Here is a 20,289-nt window from a genome sequence, read left to right on the forward strand (position 1 = left end):
TCAAACTCGAAACTTCGAACACACAGAGATTCATGTTCACTTACCGGACTTGAAACGTAATACCTAAATTTGGGACGCTAAATGGAAATTTACACAGACTGGCACAAACGTAATTCGAATTGATAAAGCAGTCGAACAGTGAAGAGGTTAAAGGTGGTTAGAAATTACCACTCCAATAATTATCTTTCACCGTATATCTTGATCATGGCAAGGATCATGGTCAGTCCTCCATAATCGAATATTTGACGGTCCATTCGGTCGAGATACCGTCTTGCTCGGAAATGACTTCATCAAAGACGGAGACCGAATTTTAGGTGTGGCACCTGCGCCAATGTCGGAATTTGGCTAACGTCCCTAACATTCGAGAAACGGATCACTTCCGGTTTTGAGATGAAATCTGCATCGTGTTCGATTTACGCCATATACTAACACAAGCTCTTCGACGTATTTCCATCCATTTACTTAATACGAGACAAAACTGTGACTGCTTAAAAAGGCTTACCGGACGCTAGCATGTAATAGGTATTTACGTCACAAGGACGGAAATGGTAAAAAGTCGAGTTTTTTTGCCTGAAGTTTGTTGGTCCTTGACCTAGCCGAGGTCAATAACCACGGGAAAACGTAACTTTTTCATGTTTCGTTTGAGTTACGTACAATAGTAATTTAGGTAAACAGAAGAAATTACATTCTTGGTTAATACTGGCGAAGTTTATGTACATACTTGTACACGCCAAACAATTTGGTTACCACAACTATGCAGTCCTTTCGAAAAGATCATGCCTAAAGTTTTGTTTATTGCATCATAGCATAGCACTAAACGAAGCACTAGAACAGATTTTTCAAGAGGAGACTGTGTATACCCATACAACCCTTCTACGTGGTCATTCTAAATCAGTGACCAAACGAATTTTCGTTCCAGTCTTTTGAAGACTGTCTCCATAATCACATGAATTTCCGTCAAGTGCCAACGTAAGTAGTTCGGCTGCGGACATTCGGCGCCAGATTCTTTTCAAAAACATCGGAAACATGTGAAATTATGTCTGCTACCTACAAAGAAACCGAAGCATTCAAAATATTCTTATCTGTCGAACATGAAGATCTACGAATACCGACGAAAAACTCGCTTCTTGATATGTTTCAGTGTTTCACATCTTGCGTATGACTGTAGTTATTTACTAACACATGCAAAGTATCGAAATCACGAGAAAAAAAATCCAAAATCTCCTGAATCATTTACAAGAAATTTCATGTTTTTGACAATCTTACATTTTTGGTTGGTTTCGAAGAGCCAACACATAAGATTGTGTTTTGCAATAATATTATCTGGGGCCACCAGGGCCCCGTTAAAAAACCGTGACTTATCAAAAATGTTAACTGTGCTTTGCTTTAACCATTTTTTCTATCGCCAGCAATAGTGGATGTTAGCAATAGTCGATCACTGTGGTCTATTAAACAGACAGGAAAAAGTCTAGTGAATTATAAGAAAAATGTAGAACAAAAATACATGCATTTGGATGTTGCAAAAAAGTTATCATAAAATGGATACTTTTCTGCAACATCACAATGCATGGATTTTCGTTCTACATTTTTGGTCGATTTGTTGTGAAAATTTTCAATGGAAGTGGAAAGTTTCCACTTTCATTGAAAATTTTATGATTGTAATCAGTATTTTTAATGGAGTGCAACATTGCGCTCGCATTTGGATTAGCCAATTTGTTCATAAATTAGGGAATCCATATTATGGTTGCAACCATGGTGTGTACAGTAAACTGTGAATGTGGCGGACATCAAATTTGAGATTGATTTAAGGGCAAAGTACTAACCGACTTAATAATCGGAGCCAATCCTTTGGGATATTGGTTTTGAATCTGAGACTGAGAGGTGGGAATTCAAATATATTTTTTTCAAACTCGAAACTTCGAACACACAGAGATTCATGTTCACTTACCGGACTTGAAACGTAATACCTGGGACACAAAATGGAAATTTACACAGACTGGCACAAAATTAATTCGAATTGATAAAGCAGTCGAACAGTGAAGAGGTTGAAGGTGGTTAGAGATTACCACTCCAATAATTATCTTTCACCGTATATCTTGATCATGGCAAGGATCATGGTCAGTCCTCCATAATCGAGACCTAATTTTAGGTGTGGCACCTGCGCCAATGTCGGAATTTGGCTAATGTTCCTAACATTCAAGAAACAGATCACTTCCGGTTTTGAGATTAAATCTGCATCGTTGTTCGATTTACGCCATATACTAACACAAGCTCTTCGACGTATTTCCATCCATCCATCAGTACTTTCAAATATAATGACATTGGACATTGGGTAGGTTTTCGTCAAGTGGAGATCCGTTGTATATTTTAATATAAAACTACTTCACTGCAATTTAGCCCAAGACGCTTCATAGCTCCACATTGGGTGCAGCTTATTTTCATGTTTACCAACTTTACTATTATGACCTTTGGTCTCTAATGACAAAAGTGAAGTAGTTTTATATTAAAATATACAACGGATCTCCACTTGACGAAAACCTACCCAATGTCCAATGTCATTATATTTGAAAGTACTGATGGATGGATGGAGGCTAAATTGCAGTTTAGTGGAACAACCCCGATTTGGACGAAAGTAGATGGGATCGACAGGGAGAGGTCCCCTGATGACGAAACAACAAGATTTGGGGCGCGGAAGCCCCTCACTGAGCCGCCAGGGCCCTCCAAAGGTTTCCCACTTTTTCCAATTTTCGCGTGTTTTTTTACGGAATTGACAATAGAAGGTCCCCTGATGACAAAACAACAAGAATTAGGAAGCAATAGCCTCTCCTGTGGCCGCCAGAGCACTCCAAAGTTTTCACACTTTTTCAAATTTTTGCGTTTTTTTGAAGGAATCATTTGTTATCGATAATGATGACCAAAATAATGACAAGCTCTGGGTAAGATGGTCCTTTGTATATTTAAATGCATGTTAAAACAATTGAAGTACAAGATTTGAAATCAACCGATTAAAAATACTTTGATCGATGGAAGTGATAGACCCGATAATAATTATGCTTGCTGTCTGTAACAGGTTATATACGAACGAGTGCACACATTCAAACGAATGCATATGACTAACTTATTTGGCCAATTTTATGTACCATATTTTATCACATTAGCGTTCAGTTTGTTGAATCCATGCAATTTGCTCCTTTCAATCAGCTACAACAAAACAATATGACACATGATAAAGATAGAGCTATTTCCTTTTGGTTTTGTTCATAGAGTTCAAAAGAAGGTAAATCGTTATATCGGTTTTGAGGTGATGATTACAAAGCTATTAGTGAAGGTGTATTTTATCGACATACTTCTTCGTTTTTTCAGTAGAGGTACTGATAATTATTATAGACAACAGAGGTATCATTGTTCTATAGCTTCCTTTTTTATACTGTGATACACAGTAGACAGTAGACACCATTTCAACGTGTGGACAGGTCTGAATTGTTTTTAAATTAATGTACATTTTAGACTTTCGATTTCGTTTCCACCAGACTTAATACGAGACAAAACTGTGACCGTGGAAAAGTGCTTACAGGACAGGACGCTAGCATGCCATAGATATTTACGTCACAAGGATGGAAAGGTTAAAAAGTCAATTTTTTCTTTGCCTGAAGTTTATTGATCTGAGACGAAGCCGAGGTTAATAACCACGGGAAAACGTAACTTTTTCATGTTTCGCCTGAGTAAAATACAGTACATATTCTGAGGACACAGAAAAAAATTCTTCACTGGTGAATTGAACGGTTTTCGGTGTAGGAAAACTTCGCTTACTTACTCTGGGGATTATCTGAACTTCCACGTCGTGAGTAAGCAAATTTTCAGATCTAAGATCTAAGTGAGTTGATGGATGCAAAGTCATTTACATTATTAGTTTTGTCATGCATTTTGCTGTACGAGAATAACCATTGGCCTGTGTTCATTGCTTGTTTATAGCTAACAAATGAAATATCAGTAAAGAAATAGCATTTTGAGCTTTCAATACAATGTGAACAAAAAATATCGCAGAAATTTGCTTTCGTCCGTTCATACAACAAACCTTTTTTTTTACCTGGAAGTAGATGAGTTAAGGGAAAGGGTAAAATTATCTGCAACACTTAAATTGTCATTAACAGAATTTGTGTTCTTAATGGTAGAGTCCTCAAAAATTTATTTTTCATTCTGTTCTAAACATTTAACACATTCGGACGCATTTATTCGTCAGAAGGAGTATCTAAACGGAGATCAGTATATACTGCAACTCAGATATGTAAGTTGTAATGTGGTCTTAAAAAATTTAATCAAAGTGAATGGGCTGTGTAAGTTTTTGAATAATTTTTCATCGATTTGATGTTGTCTTAAATTGAAAACTGTTTTGCCTCTATGTCTCGGAACAAGGTGATAAATTAACACAGATCTCGACCATTTTTTCAATTACTTAATTTCATATGACAACGTGACGCTTTAACCGTGAAGTAATAAGACAAAGTGTGAAATAGAAGGGGAAAAACCAACACGAAAAATTCGCATTTAGGGTCAGTGTACGTACATATCTATTGATCTTCCATTCATAAAGAAGTTTATCAACAAATAGCAATAGGTGTCGACTGCTCATACATTTCCGGACACTAGTACACTGACCCTTCTCCACTTTTTGCTGATCTTTTCTTCGATTTCGAGTGAAGAGATTTGTAAATTTCATTGACAAAGGATTACTTCGTCACTGGAATGTTGTCAATGTTGTCATGTACCCTTTTACTAGGACTTGCATACCCTCCTCCATTGATATTAATTTTCTAAGCTACAAATAATTTTCTGTAGGATTTCTCAGTGGAAATCACTGAGATTAGTTACTAGCTAGTTGTTCCGAATTTCTACTTGAAATAAAAGATCTTAAGGTAAAAGTAAAATAAAATGATCGAGTCTGGTTTTTGACAATTGAATTTCAATTGTCAAAAACCAGACTCGATCATTTTATTTTGCTTTCATTTTACTTTGGGACTTGTGTCCCGTACAAATTGTTTTTATTGAATGCGCTGTTTTGTACATTTTCTTCTGTATTTAAGGGACAAATCCTGCTTTCTGCGATCACATTTCATTCAATTGGCCTTATTTCTTTAATATAATTTCTATACAACTTAAGAGTGAATTACATCGTAGAGTGTCTAGATGTAACTATTCTTAACACTAGTAACTAATCTCAGTATTCGATTACCAGTGCCACTTACGTTCCATGATAAAATTTCCATCCTTTGGACAAGTGTTTGTTACTTTCAAATAGTTTAATTAATTGAAATCGAATTTTCGTTGCTTTTTTCAGATTTTCGAGGTCACAAGATGTCTCTTTGGAATAGTCTAATTCAACATTCAGGCTTTGAGCGCATAAGACCCCTGTACAACAAACAATTTCCACTTGAAGTGCGACTCGTTTGCGCTGCATGGATCGAAAACCGAATGAAGGAAGAGTCATTCGTAGACATCGATGATCCGCAAATTGAACTGAATGCCTCACAGTTCTTGCACGCATTAATTCAGGAGGTGCAAAATGAAAAACAGAAACTGAACCGGGTTGAACAGCTTTCGATAAAATGTCGATTGGATGAATCAATTCAAACATTCACCCAGCAGTTGTACTGTCCATTTGTAATTTATAAGCATATTCGAGATACCATTTCGTACGAGCAAAATTTGATTGAAAATGTTTGTGGCGGTCAGCAAACCATAGATCCGGAAGCCGCTGACATCAATAACAAATTGAAAGAATTGACCATCCAAATGCAGATCAATAAGGGAAAGCAGACCGAGTACAGACATGAAGTTGAAAATTGCAAATTACTTAACTGCAGCGATAAAATTCGACAGAAACAACGCTTTCTCGTAGACCGTGCAACCAATTTGTATCAGAGCTTTGAAAGTACGATTGACAAAATTGATGCCGTCCAGGTGGTCATTGTGAATCGGCTCGGTAAATGGAAACGTGATCAAGCATTGGCTGGTAACGGCGCACCGTTGAATGGAGACACTTTGGACGAAATTCAGAGGTGGTTTGAGGCATTGGGCAAGGTTATTTTGAATACGCGACTTTGTATTGACGCGACACACGAATTAAACGTCGGCCTTCCAATGGCCATGAACATGGAAGATGTGATGAGGAAAATTACAGCCTTGCTGCAAAATTTAATCGTATCGGGATTTATTGTCGAGAAGCAACCACCGCAAGTGATGAAAAGAAACGTTAGGTACATTCAATGGAATATGGTCTATTCGGCCTTGCTAACTCCTCTTCTTAACATCAATTTTTCATTTCAAACTCTAGATTCTCTGCAACCGTTCGACTCCTAACTGCCGATTTTCACAAGAGCAATCCATCTGTCGTCGTGTCCATTTTATCAGGCAAGTCAAAATGCATTTGGATGTGAAAGGTTTTGACATATTAAAACGGAAATTTATTTCTTTTAGAGTCTATGTGCCAGGCCCGGCAACAGCATCACCTTAAGCCGTCAGATGAAACTTCCGGCGAAATTATTAACAATACTGGCAATCTAGAAATGCAACAGTCGACACAACGTTTATCGTGCAATCTAGGGTATTGCATTTTTTTTCGATTTTGCGGGAAGGCCGAGGAGTGACGTACTCCTCTATTTAGTCCAAGAAGTATGTCACTTCTCGCGAAAAGGAAGACTTGTACAATACACACTTGCGCAACGTATTCCTCCCAGTATGTGTCGATTATCAGTAGTGCGTAACGAACATTTTATCTTTTCCACAGGAACATGCAATTGAAAAATATCAAACGAGCCGAAAAGATCGGAACTGAATCAGTCACGGACGAAACGTTTGTCTTACTCTTCAAATCAACCTTCCAAATGGCCGGCATTCAAATCAACGTAACATACCGACAATTTGTTAGCCTGTAATGTACGATGGTCTCAATCTTTATCATTTTTCAGGTCTGGGTCAAGTCGATCCCCATAGTTGTAATCGTTCATAGCAATCAGGAACCACAATCTTGGGCCACAATAACCTGGCAGAATGCATTTTCCGAATTTAGTCGTGTACCATCTCAAATGGTCGATAAAGTTAATTGGTCGCACTTGGCCAATGCATTGAACATGAAATTCACATGCCAGACTGGCAGAGGTTTAACGGCCGAAAGTTTGTATTATTTATGTGAGTTGAGCGCTGGTCACAGCACCAATAAATGGCTGTTCTACAGAAACATCCAATTTACGTTACCGTTTACAATTTCAGGTGAAAAAGCTTTCCGAACAACCATCAATTTCGATCCGAATGACCAACCAATATCATGGTCTCAATTCTGCAAGGACCCTTTGCCGGAACTAGCGTTCACATTTTGGGATTGGTTCTATGCTGTTACGAAATTGACCAGAGATTATCTACGAGGTCCGTGGATCGACGGTTCAATTATCGGCTTCGTAAATAGACGTGAAACCGAGAAAAAGCTGTTACAATGTCCACCTGGAACGTTTCTATTGCGTTTCGCAGACAGTCAGCTCGGTGAGTATCTATAACTAGCAAGGGATACGAAATGTTGAACTAAACTCCAATTTGTTTTTCTATCTTCAAATCAGGTGGCATAAGCATTTCTTGGGTTGAAAATGCTGCAAATCCACGAGTGGTTAGTTTGCAACCATTTTCTTGGAAAGATTTTACAATTCGATCGTTGGCAGATTGCATCAAAGATCTGGATCAATGTGTGACTCTATATCCAGACATACCGAAAGACAATGCCTTCGGAAAATATTACAGTGATGGTATGCTAGACGCGATTTTACCGCGATAAACGGAGTACTGATTTTGTTACTTTTTCTATGGCAGCAGGAGAAACGGCTAACGGTTACGTGAAATCGATTTTGAAGATGACGGTTCCTGATGACACTCATCGGATGCTGAATCATCCGAATACGCCACAGCATAGCAGACGACAATCACCAGTTCACACAAAGGATACGGAGCTTAGACAATGTATGTTACGACTAGCATGTTAGGTTCACATTAAGCGTCATCAGTACCAGCCCACCCCTGTCTAAATTTCACACAGATTTTGAAAATTTTTCTTGCAAATTTTTGCAAATATATCAATGAATCTAATCAAACATGACCCGAAAGTATTTAAGCTCAGCTTTCCAACGAGCCCACTCTCACCCGGAACGATCATTAATAACGGCCAAAAAAATTCGGATAAAAAACACTATTTTTCCAACTTCGGAGATCTTCCACCAGCAACCAGGTGTCGCTCGAGACTGTGTGAGGCCTGTTTTGAGGTCTACTGGCAAAGACCTTTCAAACCATATTTACCCGTATATATATATCCATCCCAGACGAAATAGGTCCGATCTTGATAGATGAATTTTCAAAAGAATCCCTCTAAACTATCCATGCCTCTTACGAGCAATATGGATAGTACAGTACATAGTACGCTGAAACTATAGGCTACACTAATTTGGCCGTATTTTATTGAATTTTAGATCTTAAGAGGCATCGATGCTTTGTGAAAAGCATACATTAGGGCGATTTTTTAATACTGGATTTTAGTTTACCTTTGATGATATCTTTCCGTCAGAATCCCTTTTGAAAAATGTACGACCGCAATTCCGACCACGAATGTGGTAGCTTTCAACAGAAAATACATTTGATTGTAGCAGTTTGACCGGCTCTGAGAAACGTGAGCAGTTTATGAAAATTTCGTTAAAATGCTCACTTTTCTCACAGCTGGTCAAACGACTATACAACCAAATGTATTTTCTGTTGAAAGCTACCACATTCGTGGTCGGAATTGCGGGCGTACATTTTTGAAATAGAATTCTGATGGAAAGATATCATTGAAAATGAAATATGAGGCACACAAATGTAGGCTACAATTTTAGCTAAGTATCGGTGCCTCTTAATCTGATTTACTTTGAATTATTTTTTAATATTTTTTTTTCTTCTTTTCCTATTTTTGTGCAGGCTACCAAGGTTTGACGAAATCAACGAATGCTTGGATGAATTAATGCTTGGTTGAACGAGCTCATTCTAATAAATGAAGTTATGTTTTCGGTTCTGTTGACAATATCAAAGAAGAAAAAAAAAATGAAAAGCCACACTCGCTCAGAACTAAGTTTTCTTTTTAGATTCGCAAAAACTTGAAAACCATGCAGATAACTAACAAATATGTTAGTGGAAAAGGTGTTTACCAGAATTCCTTGTAAAGAATTTTTCAGTTTATTATTAAAAAAGAAATGGGTTATCAAGTAGACAATTTTTTTAGTGTCGAATCCCATGTCAATCCCGAGACAAAATCCCACTTATTGGACTTTGATAAACATTAATTAATTGGAGAATTGAATAAAGAAATTGTTTGTTTCGTTAAACCAAATTGAGATGCATTTTTAAACACAATATTTGACAAATATCGAACATAACTAGCAATCAAGAAATTGGTTGTGTTGCCTGGAATAATAATTTAAATTTGATGAAAATTGGTTTTGATTGATTTGAGTGAGTTCATACCGTTGAAGGATGTGTTGATTTAGGAAATCCATAGCTGACAAAGACGTATAGGAGATAAATGTTTGTTATTAACCAACACAGGAAAGCAAACACTTTTGATTTATACCGGCTCCTTCCTCTGGACGTGCTAAAAAATAAAGAAGTATAAAAACACATTCCAAATATAAAGTTGAATGACGTGAAAGTTATGTTCAGAATTGTTATTAACGCCACAACTTTTTGGTCGACATGTAGCTTGTATTCTTCTTGACTCTAAAAGTTAAGTTGCCCTACAACTTACTTGGAAAACCTTGTGATCCTTGTGACCCAGGGAATTCCAACGATGGACCCGGAGATAGAGCTGAAAACCATTGGGATTTTTCTTTACAAAACACTCAAAGTTATTAATTACAACAACAAAATAATAAGACTGTGTTTTAGTTTACTTTTGATGATATCTTTCTACCAGAATCCTTTTTCAAAAATTTAGGACCGCAATAACGACCACAAATGTGTTAGCTTTCAACAGAAAATAGATTTGGTTGTAGCAGTTTGACAAGCCCTGAGAAAATTGAGCGTAGTTTATGAAAATTTCGTTAAACTGCTCACTTTTCCCAGACCCGGTCAAACGACTGCAACCAATAGTATTTTACATGACTAGGGATAAAAAGATGAAAAGTATAGTTCCGAGGCGAAGCCGAGGTCAATAAAGACACGAAAACGATACTTTTCATCTTTTATCCCGAGTTATATAATGGATTTTCCATGCTGAGGGCGTCGTAAGACTTGCTTCAAATATGAAAAGTATGGTTTTCGACACGTGTCTAAAGCTAATACATTTGTGGTCATTATTGCGGTCGTACATTTTTCAAAAAGGATTCTGATGAAAAGATATCATCAAAAATGAAACACGATACACACAAATGTAGGCCTCTTAACTTAAGTTTTTACTTTTTGTGAGCTTTGTTTGTTTTTACCCGTTTTATTTGTTCCACTTGTTATTTCTTCGATTTTTTTCGAAATTCTTTTACATGAATTTCAAGAAAATCGTTATTAAATTCGAGAAACTTCGTTGTATCTCTTTTCATTTTTCTTTCCAAAAGTACGAATGCAACAACTCTCTCTCTCTCTCTCTCTTTGTTTCTTCGCATGGAAAATGATTTGAAACGAACAAAACTGCAGAACCATAAGCACGTATTATGTCACTATGACAAAAAGGTGTATTTTTGACCCAGATGGTGGAAACGTCGTAGTATGTAGCGGTGAAAAGAATAAATGAAACTAACCTGGTCGTTCACAGTGAGGATATTGTCCGAATAATCCAGGTGGACATTCAGGTGGAGGTGCTGTCATAATTAAACAAATGAATCAATGAACCTACGAGCAAATATTTTATCGAATTTAAAATTTAACAACCAACGCACTTCAAGCATGAGTAGTGCTCTAAATAGGGTACTGAAACTTAACAATGTGTCACAAAACACTGTAAAAAACCATTTCATACAAAATAGTGTTCTATTTGGTAGTTGAAGATTATGATCACTTTTGCTTGAAGTGCGTTGATTAAATCCAAAATTTAATAACTTACGTGGAGGTATTCGTTGACAATTTGGATATTGGCCGAAAGTATCGGATGGACATTTTAGTGTAGAAGACAGATATTCTCGAACTATAAAAGATAATTTTTATAACGAAATTTTATGGTGCGTTCCTTAAAAAAAACTCTGGTATACGACCCGCAATGGTGCATTTTAACAAAAAAAAAAAGAAGAAAAATATCGAATATAGAATGCGATTAGCATAAATGACGAAATATTTTTGGTTTAAATAAATGACTCTAAGTATTATAAGAGCTAAGTTTTTGTGGATCTTTAAACAAAGCAATAAATCACAGTCGTGGACATTTGAATATTTCGTGTCTTGAAACTGATGAAGATTTTAGTTGCTTTATTTATTCTTAGATTTAAATCAAGTTGTGTGAATTCAATTACGACATCCACTGAGAAGTGAAAAAGTAACAACTTACGACAGTTTGGATTCTGATAGAAACTTTCTGGTGAGCATTCAACTGACGGAGGAATATAATTCTTCTCGGGTTCAGGTAGTCGTATAGGTGGTTTTGGATAGTAATAGCCACCTTGTGACTGTGACACATCGGCGCTCACTGACGGTGGAATATAATTCTTATCTGGTTGAGGTAGTCTCACAGTTGGTTCTGGATAGTAATAGCCACCTTGTGACTGTGAATTATCGGTACTCACTGACGGAGGAATATAATTATTATCGGGCTCAGGTAGTGTTACAGTTGGTTCTGGATAGTAATAGCCACCTTGTGACTGTGACACATCGGCGCTCCCTGACGGTGGAATATAATTCTTATCTGGTTCAGGTAGTCTCACAGTTGGTTCTGGATAGTAATAGCCACCTTGTGACTGTGAAACATCGGTACTCACTGACGGAGGAATATAATTCTCATCTGGTTCAGGTAGTCCTATTGTTGGTACTGGATAGTCATATCCACCTTGCACCTGTGAGACATTGGTTCTTACTAACTGAGGAATATAATTCTTATCGGGTTGAGGTAGTCTTACAGTCGGCTCTGGATAGTAATAGCCACCTGGTGACTGTAAAATATCGGTACTCACTGACGGAGGAATATAATTCTTATCGGGGTCAGGTAGTCTTACAGTTGGTACTAGATAGTAATAGCCATCTTGTAAATGTGACACATCGGCGCTCACTGACGGTGGAATATAATTCTTATCTGGTTCAGGTAGTCTCACAGTTGGTTCTGGATAGTAATAGCCACCTTGTGACTGTGAAACATCGGTACTCACTGACGGAGGAATATAATTCTCATCTGGTTCAGGTAGTCCTATTGTTGGTACTGGATAGTCATATCCACCTTGCACCTGTGAGACATTGGTTCTTACTAACTGAGGAATATAATTCTTATCGGGTTGAGGTAGTCTTACAGTCGGCTCTGGATAGTAATAGCCACCTGGTGACTGTAAAATATCGGTACTCACTGACGGAGGAATATAATTCTTATCGGGGTCAGGTAGTCTTACAGTTGGTACTGGATAGTAATAGCCATCTTGTAAATGTGACACATCGGCGCTCACTGACGGTGGAATATAATTCTTATCTGGTTCAGGTAGTCTCACAGTTGGTTCTGGATAGTAATAGCCACCTTGTGACTGTGAAACATCGGTACTCACTGACGGAGGAATATAATTATTATTTGGTTCAGGTAGTCCTATTGTTGGTACTGGATAGTCATATCCACCTTGCACCTGTGAGACATCGGTTCTTACTAACTGAGGAATATAATTCTTATCGGGTTGAGGTAGTCGGCTCTGGATAGTAATAGCCACCTTGTGACTGTAAAATATCGGTACTCACTGACGGAGGATAATTCTTATCGGGGTCAGGTAGTCTTACAATTGGTACTGGATAGTAATAGCCATCTTGTAAATGTGGCACATCGGCGCTTACAGCTCCCATTGCCAAAAAGCAGAGAATAAACGTTCTCTGAAAAGGATGCATATAATGGTAATCGTTTGGATAAAGCTTCATCTCGAACGTGGGACACTTGGTCAAATATTAAATTAAATAAAGCTTTGAAGCTTGTAAAAAATACTTGTTACTACAAAACCTCAATTCGTTAAAAAAAAATGATCGGTATAGGTACGTCCACTTATGAGGTTTTTTTACTACAAAATTATGTTAAAAGAACTTGAAGTGTTCAAATGATTTCCAATCGCACATTTCTATTGTAATTTAGAGACACTTGACACCACTTGTACTACAAATCTTGTAGTCATCATGTCAAATTTAGATCATCAAGAACACCTGCAAGACCTCTGACCTATGTTTCACATGGACACGATAATAACAAAAGTTTATATTCTGGTCACTTTTAATCTCGATTTAAAATCCCATCCATCAACAATCACAATTTTTCACATTTTTTTTCAACATTTATTGGCGTAGATATTTTGATAGAAATCGTTTCGTTATTCTTTCTGTTTGTTGCTTACCATATTTCTTGAATACCCAAATATTGGCTCTAACAAATTCTAACAAATGTTTGTTTGAACGAGTGATGTTCACAAATGGTCGTCGACTGTATTTAAAAGAATCGATTCAGCTGTGGAAAAAAAATGGAGGTGGATTCGAAGAGAAATTCTCTATAAGGCCTTGCAAGCAATAAAAATTCACAAGTAATATAGATTCACCATCAATAACATCACCAATTTTTGGTATTTCGAATTCGAATTGCAAACATGTTTCTTCTAATGTCTCAATGTTTATTTATTTATTTATTTATTTTATTTTTTATTTATTTATCTAAAGACCAAATAACAGGCCAAAGCCCAAAAACAATTCAGTCTGAATACAAAAAACAAACAATTATTTAAGATTTACAATCATTGATTAAGAAAAAAAAACAAAAAGCAAAACAAAAAGATAAAATCAATAAATACAAAAAGACACTGAGAAAAAGTAAAAACTAGGCCATAGACCAATCAAACAATCAAGATCACCAAGCAAAATAATCCTTCACTGATCTAGCAAATGCCACTGATGAATTGTTGATTATGTCGAGATCACTGAAGAACGTTTCATGGTTCCATTGAATCCTATGAAACGGTGAATTTGACTGATAGTTGGTGACCATCCTTGGAAGATAAAATACATCTGTTTGTCTCGTGGCCCTGGTTGGATGCCGAAATGAAAGACGCTGAAAAAGCACAGAATCATCCCAATTATGAACTAACGTATGTTTTACCATATGCCAGTAAATCTCTGAACAGTTAAGAGTGTGTGCTCTTACGGTTGTGTTTTTCCCTTGGTTTTTCCTCTACTGTTCATATTTTTACTTCGCTCTGGTGGTCGAGTGGTAAGGCGGTCAGTTATAACAAACTTAATAAACTCTTACCAAAAGACAAAATTATTCAGAGAAGATGATTTAACCATCCACTAATCGCGTTCACCTAATACCAGCACTTATCAGCTACTTGTATATTACATCCATGCCGTGGCTCAATTTTTTTTTTACGAAAAACTTTATAGCCTGACCCGAAGGAGAGGGCAGTATTCTCACTCGTCAAAACAGAAACTTAAACCACGTGCGTACTGTGCTTTACGTGATTATGCATTGCACGTGTATGTTTCATAAAGCGAAGCGCCCTCTACAAATTTTCTGCCGACGCAACGCGCTAAATTGGAAAATCAGAGCAATTGAATGCATATTGCTTCTGCTCCAGGAAAATTGAAGTTGCTACATCATCTCCTTTCATAACAGATGTCTCTTTAAACGTAACAATTCTAAGATAAACACAAGAAAGTATTTGATTATTGCCCGAATGAGCTTAAATCTTTAAGAATGTTGTAGGCAATCCAAAACAGGAAAAATTGGAAAATCGTCAGTGTTATTCTATTCTGTTGAAAGTCATTGTCAGAGCGGAGATTATTTTATATTTCACACACAACACTAGAAAAATTGTGATTAAGTAATGCTTATCAGACCAATGACGTAAAGAAGCCTTGAAAAAATGTATCAATTGACGCTTACGACTGTAAACTTATGGTAATCGAACTTTCTGAATCGAAATAACTGAGTTGTTGTTCAGAAATCGAAGTGCATTTTGTTGAGTGTTGTTGAAAGACCGAAGTGTGAACGATTAGTCTACTATAGCTTCGTTACGAGTTTGTTACATTGCATTATTTTCAATCGAAAACTGTTTCCATAAAACACATAATTGAAGAAAATGGCCTTAAAATGGGGTATCGCTTCAGCAGGCAAAATTGCCCACGATTTTGTGAATGCATTAGGAACCCTCAGTGAAGACGAGCATCAAGTTGTTGCAGTTGGTGCCCGAGATTTGAATCGTTCCAAAGAATTCGCTCAGCGATTCGGCATTCCAAAAGCTTACGGCAGCTATGTTGAATTGGCCAAAGATCCGAATGTTGAAGTGGTGCACATCGGAATGTATAATATTCATCATATGGAAGTGGCACTGTTAATGCTGGAACATGGAAAGCATGTCTTAGTGGAAAAACCGATGGGTATGAATGGAAAACAAGTCCAGAAAATATTCTCATATGCCAAGCAAAAGAATCTGTTTGCCATGGAAGGTATTTGGTCGCGATCATTCCCATGCTATGAATATATTCGCAAGCAAATCGACGGTGGAAAACTTGGTGACATTGTTTCCGTTCAAGTTGATTTTGGCGCTGAGGGATTGAAGAATGAGGAACGATTCATGTATGTGCAATGCTTTGATATAGTCTGGAAAATTGTGATTTTTAGTCTTTACACTTTATTCGGTTCATAGAAAAAAGAGCCTAGGCGGTGGATCTGTTTTAGAAGTTGGAGTTTATCCAATTCAATTCGCTCAATTCATTTTCCGAAGTGAACCAAAATCGATTAAAGCCAACGGAACTTTAAATGCTGACGGTATCGATCTTGATATGTATGCTGAACTGAGCTATGGAGGAAACAAAGTGGCCAAAATCTCAGCAACTGGTATAGCTTCACCAATCAACACTGCCACAATCATTGGAACGAAGGGCACTATGACGGTAATAGTTTTGGTTTGCTTTAGAGGAGTTTGAAGGTGGAGGTTGATCCTTAAGGCTTTGTTATAATCCCACTACTACTCTCATATTTTACATGTTGGCGGAATTAAAGTTTCTACAAAAAAAAAACTTTCAAGGTGGACGGACAGTACTTCCGCTAACATGTAACATATTGTATCACGATCTCGGCTAGATGGACGTCAATCCTTAAAATGTCTTTCTTTTTCACAGATTCCTTCATTTTGGTGTCCAACATCCCTAATTGATGTTGACGGCAGTGAAAAGACTTGGCCATTACCGAAAGCAAAGCTAGAATTTAATTTCACTAACAGCGCTGGATTGCGATTCGAAGCCGATGAAGTTCGAAAATGCATCCGAGCTGGAAAAATGGAAAGTGATAAGGTTAGCCATAACGAGAGTCTTATCATTGCTCGCATTGAAGACGAAATTCGTAAACAGATTGGTGTGAAATATTCTCAGGATGATTAGAAAATGCATCGAAGGGCAATAACGAAATGATTTTGTAAAAAAATATAAATTTTCATCTGGAAAACTTAGCGGATATGAATGGGCTGTTTCTTTTCTAGTTCCATCAAAGTACAGGAATGAATTAAAATTTCAATAAGCCAATGTGCCACAATCAGTCAGTGTACCTCATGCAGGTCCACGCGTTTGATTTACAATTGATTCACGTAACCTTGGGAGAGGTCACGAAACTTGTCATACGTGGGTGACACACCACTTTCTCTACTGAAACTTCACTACGCCATACAAATTCACTTGTTAATGGTTTTAACTCTAGCGGTAAACAACTAGCAAAAAGCACACAGCATGACACTTCCACACAACTTCCAGCCCAATCTTTTTCCTATTATTATGGTTAGTCCTTTGCAACTATATAGATAAAATAAGGAGATATGCTCTATTTGATCAACAAATCGCCCATTTGATCAAATATGTGTTTCGTGTGGTATATTGAGCTTTACACCAATTTATAATGCATAGCTAAATATAGTGGTATGAAGCTGGCAGTTAATTCAACAAGCTTTCACCATTGATTTATGTCCTTTGAATGGAGCATATATGATATAAAGATGGACAGTTTTAAGATGTGTGTAGTTTCAAGAAACATGACTTTCGTAGACAACTAATTCTTTCGTAATTTGCATGCGAAACTTTACTTTTTTTTTGAGAACAATAAAAATCCCTTTGTTCTAAAAAGAGTTAAGTTTCTTTTGCCAATTACGGCAGAATTACATTACAGTGTAATGTACGGGTCTCTTTTATGTTGTTTAATGAAAGGCCCTAATGAAAATAAAATTCTCAAAGGTCTCATGGTCTCAATTCTATTGTCTTTTGCGAGGGGTGACTCACTTCTAGATTAAATGGATTAAATGGTATTAAATGGATTTAATGGATTAAATGGAATAAAAGTTGGATTAAATGGATAAAGTTCATTTTACCAAATACTGTAAAAGTCTTAAAAAATGGTTGATTTTGATCGAACCACGTACTACAACTCATAATACAATGTTAAAAAGCGAAAAAATCCACTTTTAGGAGTTTTTGGTGTAAAGTGGATTAAATGGATTAAATAAATTTAATACCATTTTTAACAAAAAAAAAATCTTATACCTCACGAGTACTTAAACGAGCTGGGGATCGTGCAAATCTATTTTTCGCAATTACTTTACAAATTTTTCAGGTGGGTAGCCTAATTATTTCGGTAAAACTAATTTTTTTTTTTTGGATTAAATGGATTTAATGGATTAAATGGAGACTACGGCATCGGGGAATCTGGCACACGGTGCCAAAAAAACGCACTTTTAAACTACGTAAAAGGTGAACTCGAACACGCAAGATCATTGCTGCAAATGCTTTTTAGCCATGTCATCGACTTAATGACTCCTTTTACAAAATTTTGGTATCGAAAAATCGTGTGCGAGTTCACCTTTTACGTAGTTGAAAAATGCGTTGTTTTAGCACCGTGTGCCAAATTACCCCACGCCGAGACCTTTCGAACCTTTGAGTACTTTATTGTCACCAGGGGGGTCTAAAAAAATAGAATCATAAGCAGTGAAACTAGTATATTAATGATGTAGCCGCTTACGTAACGCTTTTTCAGTGCTGTCATCAAAATTAAATCTTAAATAACTAGAGCAATAGATACCGTCAAAGTTAAAATTATGTTCTAGTCCCCTATTTAGGGGAGTAGAATACAGTATTAACTATGTAGTGAGTGCATTTCTCGAGTTATTTAAGATTTAATTTTGATGACAGCACTGAAAAAACGTCACGTAATTTATGGGTCCCATAATGAAGTCGACCAATCCTTTGTACAAGAAAGTTCCTCTGTAGAACTACCACTATTTGCGCACAAAAAGAGGTGTTCGTAAGGCTCAAGTAGTATTTTAACATGGGGTGTGTTATGTAATATCGTTGTCACTTAAAAGGTCACTTTCAAACATTCGCTTAAAGTTTGAAAACAAACTTTCTGTAGATTGAGATGACCTTTATTATATATTTTGTTGTTTTTATCAACTAAATAGCAGCGTTCACTGACGACTTCCTTGTTACATCATCATAATTATCATAATCAGCATTGAACTGTGTCGAAGATCTTCTGAAAATTTCCACATAAATGGAAATACATTTTTTCGATTTTATCGGCTACCAATCACAAGTGATGTTATCTCTTGATAGTGAAAAGAAAAATCGTATGGATCTGTACCCGTTTCAGTACTGTATTTACTCCAGTTAAAATTGAGTGAGCAAAGAATTCACTTGAAATTCGAATAAGTTGCAAGAAAAAAAACTTTGTTGAGTAAATTACCTGCACTCCTGCATTCATAGCATCTTCAAGTTTATTTTGAGGTGATAAAAGCTTTCGTTCGAATAAAAATTGCCACAAAGACCATATCATTAAGATGGCATTAAGATGGGGCTTCGCATCGTCTAGCAGAATTGCACACGATTTTATCAATGCTATCGGGACGCTCAATGACGGTGAACATGAAATCGTTGCCGTTGCGGATCCAATAATTAAATTCGCTGAAGACCTTGCAAAGCAATTCGACGTTCCGAAGTTTTGCGACAACTTTTTGGAATTGGCTCAAGATTCCAATGTTGAAATCGTCCACGTCGGTGCATTGAACACCAAACATTTCGAAATAGCAAAACTAATGCTGGAACATGGAAAGCACGTCTTAGTGGAGAAGCCGATGTGTATGAATGCAAAGCAAGTGCAAAAGTTAATTTCATTGGCAAAGCAAAAGAATGTCTTTTTGATGGAGGGTGTATGGGCACGCTTCCTTCCAAACTATCATTATGTTCGACAACAGCTTAAAAATGGAATTATTGGTGATATTCAGTCAATTGAAATTGAATTTGGGAATAGTGCTATGGCTGGATACGACCGCATAGTGTGAGTTATGTCATCAGCCCAAATGACGATTCGAAATTTCACATTTTGTCTCAATAGGAAAAAGCATTTGGGAGGTGGTATCACATTGGATGTCGGTGTGTATACGATACATTTTTGTCAAATGATCTTAAAGGATGAGCCGAAGTCAATCCAAGCAACTGGAATCGTAAACGATGATGGTGTAGACGTTGAAGTGAACGGGGAATTTATCTATTCAGGAAATAGAAAAGCAAAAATTAGACTGAGCGCGATTAATACATACGAAAATTCGGCAATTATCCGTGGCACTAAGGGCACACTGACGGTAGCCACTGATTAGCTAGGGCTAGTTCTATTTCTATACTCTCAATATATGTCTACTTCCAGGTTCCAAACTTTATCATTCCGAACTCGGTTATCGGACCGGATGGGAAAGAAATAACTTTTCCAGAATTTCCAGCAGGCAAATTTCCATATCATTATGACGCTAGTCGTGGCCTAAGATTTGAACCCGATGAAATCCGAAAATACATTCGGGCCGGAAAAACAGAATGCGATATCGTCAGCCTCAATGACAGTCTAATTGTTGCTCGTATCGAAGACGAAATTCGACGACAGCTCGGTGTTAGATATCCAGCTGACGATGAATAAGATTAAAAAAGGGCGACGTTATGTCTCCACCAGCATTTCCGTTTTTATACGGTTAAAAACCAATTGAAGCGAATGGCGTGTAATATAGAAAATACAAAATTTTTCGTATGGATTTCAAGAGGGTCTGCGATTTGTTTAAT

The 20,289-nt window shown here is 36.9% G+C and overlaps 5 protein-coding genes across 5 annotated transcripts; 4 read left to right on the top strand and 1 right to left on the bottom strand.

Moving 5' to 3' along the window:
- The first annotated feature begins 5,356 nt into the window (after positions 1–5,356).
- LOC119078341 (signal transducer and transcription activator-like) lies at positions 5,357–9,029 on the top strand. Its single transcript, XM_037185844.1, has 8 exons — positions 5,357–6,254; positions 6,332–6,601; positions 6,785–6,902; positions 6,966–7,185; positions 7,267–7,533; positions 7,608–7,790; positions 7,855–8,001; positions 8,986–9,029. The coding sequence occupies exons 2-8, from the start codon at positions 6,480–6,482 to the stop codon at positions 9,027–9,029; spliced, it is 1,101 nt and encodes a 366-aa protein (XP_037041739.1). The 5' UTR covers positions 5,357–6,254; positions 6,332–6,479.
- On the top strand, positions 5,470–6,434 carry LOC119078340 (signal transducer and activator of transcription 5B-like). Its single transcript, XM_037185843.1, has 2 exons — positions 5,470–6,254; positions 6,332–6,434. The coding sequence occupies exons 1-2, from the start codon at positions 5,470–5,472 to the stop codon at positions 6,432–6,434; spliced, it is 888 nt and encodes a 295-aa protein (XP_037041738.1).
- A 411-nt stretch (positions 9,030–9,440) lies between the features above and the next one.
- Positions 9,441–12,809, bottom strand: LOC119078342 (extensin-1-like; the record flags this gene model as incomplete). Its single annotated transcript, XM_037185845.1, has 8 exons — positions 9,441–9,468; positions 9,529–9,655; positions 9,809–9,868; positions 10,794–10,853; positions 11,096–11,176; positions 11,534–12,035; positions 12,099–12,419; positions 12,483–12,809. Coding segments are annotated over 7 exons (1,410 nt in total), but the record flags the coding sequence as incomplete, so codon positions are not given.
- A 2,325-nt stretch (positions 12,810–15,134) lies between these two features.
- Positions 15,135–16,663, top strand: LOC119078293 (trans-1,2-dihydrobenzene-1,2-diol dehydrogenase-like). The gene is made up of 3 exons (XM_037185787.1): positions 15,135–15,781; positions 15,852–16,098; positions 16,327–16,663. The coding sequence occupies exons 1-3, from the start codon at positions 15,285–15,287 to the stop codon at positions 16,582–16,584; spliced, it is 1,002 nt and encodes a 333-aa protein (XP_037041682.1). The 5' UTR covers positions 15,135–15,284; the 3' UTR covers positions 16,585–16,663.
- A 2,175-nt stretch (positions 16,664–18,838) lies between these two features.
- On the top strand, positions 18,839–20,272 carry LOC119078292 (trans-1,2-dihydrobenzene-1,2-diol dehydrogenase-like). Its single transcript, XM_037185786.1, has 3 exons — positions 18,839–19,519; positions 19,577–19,823; positions 19,886–20,272. Exons 1-3 carry the CDS (start codon positions 19,023–19,025, stop codon positions 20,147–20,149), a joined length of 1,008 nt encoding a protein of 335 aa, XP_037041681.1. The 5' UTR covers positions 18,839–19,022; the 3' UTR covers positions 20,150–20,272.
- The last annotated feature ends 17 nt before the right edge of the window (positions 20,273–20,289 follow it).

Source organism: Bradysia coprophila, unplaced genomic scaffold (genome assembly GCF_014529535.1).
Source record: "Bradysia coprophila strain Holo2 unplaced genomic scaffold, BU_Bcop_v1 contig_248, whole genome shotgun sequence".
NCBI classification, from domain to species: Eukaryota; Metazoa; Arthropoda; class Insecta; order Diptera; family Sciaridae; genus Bradysia; species Bradysia coprophila.